Source organism: Dasypus novemcinctus, chromosome 17 (genome assembly GCF_030445035.2).
Source record: "Dasypus novemcinctus isolate mDasNov1 chromosome 17, mDasNov1.1.hap2, whole genome shotgun sequence".
In the NCBI taxonomy this organism is placed as follows: Eukaryota; Metazoa; Chordata; class Mammalia; order Cingulata; family Dasypodidae; genus Dasypus; species Dasypus novemcinctus.
Genome location: NC_080689.1, coordinates 96,579,084 through 96,584,188, shown reverse-complemented (window position 1 = coordinate 96,584,188; position 5,105 = coordinate 96,579,084). Strand labels below are relative to the sequence as shown.

Genomic DNA, 5,105 nt, shown 5'->3' with positions numbered 1-5,105 from the left:
ATAAATGAATAAAGTTTATCCAAAGTGTGCAGGTTACAGCAGATTTAAGAATCATGAATTTCTTCAGTGCCAAAGGATGGTAAGAGAAAAAGTTGACAATTGGTCAAAGAGTTCAGAAAGAAAGTTGTCACACATTTTTAGAAGGTTAAAGTTGAAGAATTAGACAGTTGCCAGGAAAAAATGAGAACAGTTGAAAGAGATGGAGAAAAGAAAAAGGGCCTTACAAAAGGAGGCAGACTTTCATTTATTCTATAACTATTTGGATAGAGACTGTTCTAGTTAGCAAGGCTGAAATGGGCTGGCTTCCACAAGAGGTATTTATTAATTTACAAGCTTACAATTTTGAGGCTGAGAAAAATGTCTAAATCAAGGCATGATCAGGCAATGCTTTCTTCCCAAAGACCAGCTGCCACTGATGCTAGAATCCTCTGTCACATGGCAAGACACATGGTGGCATCTGCTTATTACTTCTGTAACTTACACATTTCACTGCTTCAGATTCTTGCTGCCATGGCTTTCTCCTTCTTTGAATCTCATTCTCTAATAAATGACTCAAGTAAAGGGACTGAGACCCACAGTGATCCAGGCATGAACTTAAGTAACCTACTCAAAGATTTCCACCTACAATAGGCTATATCCACAGAATAGATTCCCCTTAAGACTCTCCTTTACTGAGGTCCATACTGCTTCACACCATCAAAAATACATATATTCTATTTGCATTTTCTTTTTTAAATTGATGGAACATACAACATTAAGTAATGTTATAAAGACTAAAATTATATATGTGTCATTTCAAATGTATGGGAACAAGATGAAGTAAACACAGACCATATAACAATATGGAAAACATTCTATTTTTGGCAAGTTTTATGGTTCAACCATTTTAAAAGAGAATATAGAAATAGGGTGACATCGCAGAATATGAAGCTCACTGGAAAATTTTATACCCAAACTGCAATCAACATATGTCATTGGCTGAACATCATCCCTTATAATCTAAGAATTCTTCAATGAGTATAGAATATTAAGGAACACACTATTACTATTTTATGGTAATAAGAAATGAAAATAGTTATTTAAATTAAAAAAGAAGCTACTGTAGCAAATCAAGTCATCTTTTGTGACACTTTAAAGAAAGGCTTGGATGGCAAAGTGTACAGGGAAGGAAAGCGTAAAGGAGGATAATGACCTTCCACAGGGGAAGTTTTGCTTACGAAGGATCAAGGATTTAATCTTGGGAAGCACCAGAGTTGGAGGAAGATGGTGGAGAAGGAAGAAGATTGAAGGGATAAGGAAAGAAAGAAAATGATAAATTTTTAAACATTAAGGAGGTACAATGAAGAGAGATTCAATCCACCAGTTTGTGAAGGTTAATAGACCCCAGGCTAGAGGGTCAATACACCCTGTTACTAGATCTGGCTAAGAGAAAAAGAAATTTCAATGGTAACATCCCCTAAAAGATGTGTTTATTCAGTCTGATGGAGAAAGCAAACATATTCATGTCTATTTGAAGAGGAAGCAGCTGGTGCTGCAAGACTCACTGCCCAGCAGCCCTGGAGAGGAGGTTTGTGTTCAAGGTTGAAGCATTGTGGGAGGTCTGCTGTTATCCTGCTGACAGTAATACTCTCCCAGATCCTCAGGCTGGAATCTGCTGATGGTCAGAGTGAAATCTGTCCCAGACCCACTGCCACTGAATCGATCAGGGACACCAGCGGCCCGGTTGGATGCATAATAGATGAGCAGTTTAGGAGCCTGTCCTGGTTTCTGGTGGTACCAGTTTAAGTAGCTGCCAACACTCTGACTGGACTTGCACTTGAGAGTGACAGTCTCGCCTGAAGATGCAGCCACAGAGCCTGGAGACTGTGTCATCACGATGTCCCCACTGGCACCTGCAACCAGAAAAGAGCATTGATCATGCATTAAGTCACAAATGTATAAAATATATATCTAAAGATAGGTTTTCTTATTTATTATGTATATTCAGGTCTTCTTTGGATGAAATGGTTTGCTCATTCTGCATGTTAAAACAATTCTCCAGGTTTATAAAGATAATACTCTTCTAAACCTCTCACCTGAGGCCCAAAGCACCAGCAGGATGAGCAGTTGGGAATGTGACATCATCTTGCTTACTCGTCTGATGCACTAAGGCCTCATCTCCATGGAACCTGCATTAATAGAGCTCTGAGCAGACAACCAAGTCCCAGAGGAGTCTATGCAAATGAATAGAGAATATAAAGTCAAACGTTCCTGTGCAGTGAGTTGTAAAGATAAATAATGGAAGGGGATAAAAATATCATGACCACAGGAAATGTAACTACACTCCAGCAAAAGACGAGAAATCAACTTTACAACCAAAATTTTCAACTGTATTTAGCACAATTCAGAAAATGAAATATTTTATCAACAATTATACTCTTTCAAATCACCTGCACTCATCTTGAAAAGAAAAGAAATTTGTAAGAAAATAAATGCATCTGTAAGTGTAACATCATAACTTAATTAAATGTTATAAATAGGATGCCAAAACCTAGGTGGAATACATTCATATCATTGGATAGATTAAACGGTAGTGCACGTGTTGTGTATCTATCTCAGTCTATTCTTAATTTTAAACAGATATTTGAAGCTCCTCTTCAACATCCCAAAGGAACCTCACTTAATATATCCCAAACTAGTCCTCTGTATTGCCCTTAGTACAGTATTACTCCCAGAAATAAGTCACCAAATACTTACAAGTTACCCTTAGGATTATCATTTTTTTTGTCTTTATTTTTTTAATGTTATATTAAAAAAAAATGAGGTCCTCATATACCCCACACCTCCCTCACTCCACTCCTCCCCCCATAACAACAACCAGGGAGAGGACTATCATTTAAGTCAACCACTTTCTAAAATCACTAGTGATTTGGAGTCCTGAAGTGTAACACCTCCACCTAGTGGTCATAACTAAAATGGCTTCCGCTCCCAAGGTCTGATAGAGCATTTCTTCATTTATTCCTACCCAAAACTAATGATATTTTAGAATTATGCAATGACAATATCATGAACACTTCTAGGCATAGGACATTAAATTATGAACAAGTAGAATGATTCGTTTACTGGGAGGTTACACAACAAACAAGTAACATTTCTGCAGCCACTACTAACCTGCTTCTTTGAGATTTCCTCCTCTGAGCTAAGCTGCTTCTCAGGAAAGGTAGGGCCATGTGAACCTGGTCCGTTTCAGGATCAACCCTCTGCATGAACAGTCAGAGCTAAGAGAAAATTTAGGACACTTTAACAATTGTATGGGTAAAAAATGCTTTGATTCTCATAAGTATAACTTTTCCTGCAGACTTTTTCAAAAGTTCCTAAGAGGTTTTCCTTGACAGGGAATGTCCTAAGGCATGTATTGTTCTAATTCTAATTAATAAGTTCATTTTCTGTAGTTTGTCTCCTATGAGAACTTTACCTTAGGAGAGGGTGCCCTCCCAGCATTGAGGAATAGTAGTACTGCAGATGCCCACATCATCAGGGAAGGCATTCCTTCTCATCTACAATCCACCCTGTTCTTAGAACACCAAGTATCTATGTTTACAAATATTAATAATTCAGTTTTGCTCTTTACATTCATGTCTTTTTTCTCCTCTTCCATGAAGTTGCATTTAATATACATTCTTAAGTTTGCTTATTTTGCTTGAATGTCTACTATTTAATTGATAGGTTTCCTGCATCCGTGCAGTATAATTCCCTTCCCATTCTTACACACATTCAAAAATTTAAAGTTTTCCTGGATGACAGGATGATAAAAAAGGATGTCTCATGCAGTGTAACTGCCCAGAGGGGTCCACCTAAACGTGGAGTAAGGAAATATTGTCTTCAAGTAGGGGACAGTTGGCCTAATGCATGAAAGGAGGAGGGGGCTGTCCTTTAAAGCCCAGGGAAGAGCACTTCAGAACATGAAGAGGACTTGGGAAAAGATGGTCCTGGGTATTTAAGAAAGACTAATGAAACAGAGTGTGAAAGCAGAATGGGGCTGATCCAAGGGGAACATTAATTCAATGAAAAGTTTGAAGCTTAGGTTATGTACTATGAGAATCCCTGGAACAAGAGTTAGAATTAATTTTTCATTTTAGCAGGTAATTCTGAGTCGTTTTACAACCAATAACACCCCAAAGATGCAAACAGAGTGGAAGCCACTAACATTTCAGTGCAGTTGAGAAACTAGCTTTTCTATCATCTCCTTCACTGAAGTCATATAATGATTTTTAAAAGTTTGGAATGTATACTTCTTAGTGTGACAGATATGGACTCAGTTGCAGTTTCCCTACACATGGCTCTACTATCCCTTCTATTTGAACTTAGAGTTAATATTAGATCTGATAGGTGTATGCCCAAGAGACAAATCTTTGTGCTGTCCATGGACCAGTTGAAACTATTTATCTCAACTTTTAAAAACAACTATTCTCCTTTTTCTTTTTTTATTGCTGCCTAAAAAGGTTTTGTGGAGGGTGGGGCAAGATGGTGGCTGAGTGAGCTTACCTGATGGTCTCTCCTGCAAAGAAGCAGCTGGGCAGCATTGGAGGTTCTCCGGGACCAGGCTGTTTCATCCTCTGCTGCCTCATTTCTATGTGAATTGATTTTGGCTACCTACACTATCCCCTTTCCCCTACATCTTGATATCCTCCATCATCTACTGTCTCTCCTATATTCCACCTCCCTTTCTTTGATCAACAAAGTGTCTAACTCTTAATTTCTAATACCTTTGTTTTGTTTTCTGTCTGTTATCCACTTTTTTTTGACTTTATACTCCCTATTTTTTTTAAAATTATTTATTTATTTTTAAAAATTACATTAAAAAAATATGAGGTCCCATTCAACCCCACCACCCCCACCCCCCACTCCCCCCACAGCAACACTCTTTCCCATCATTGTGACACATCCATTGCACCTGGTAAGTACATCTCTGAGCATCACTGCACCCCTAGTCAATGGTCCATATCATAGCCCACACTCTCCCACGTTTCATCCAGTGGGCCCGGGGGGGGATCTACAATGTCCAGTAATTGTCCATGAAGCACCACCCAGGACATCTCCTTGTCCTGAAAACGCCTCCACATCTC

General features: G+C 38.5%; 1 gene segment (V, D, J or C); it reads right to left on the bottom strand.

The window, feature by feature from the left end:
* Positions 1–1,575: 1,575 nt before the first annotated feature.
* Positions 1,576–2,162, bottom strand: LOC101415040 (immunoglobulin kappa variable 3-20-like). The segment is given in 2 exon segments: positions 1,576–1,892; positions 2,076–2,162. Coding segments are annotated over 2 exon segments (366 nt in total).
* Positions 2,163–5,105: the final 2,943 nt, after the last annotated feature.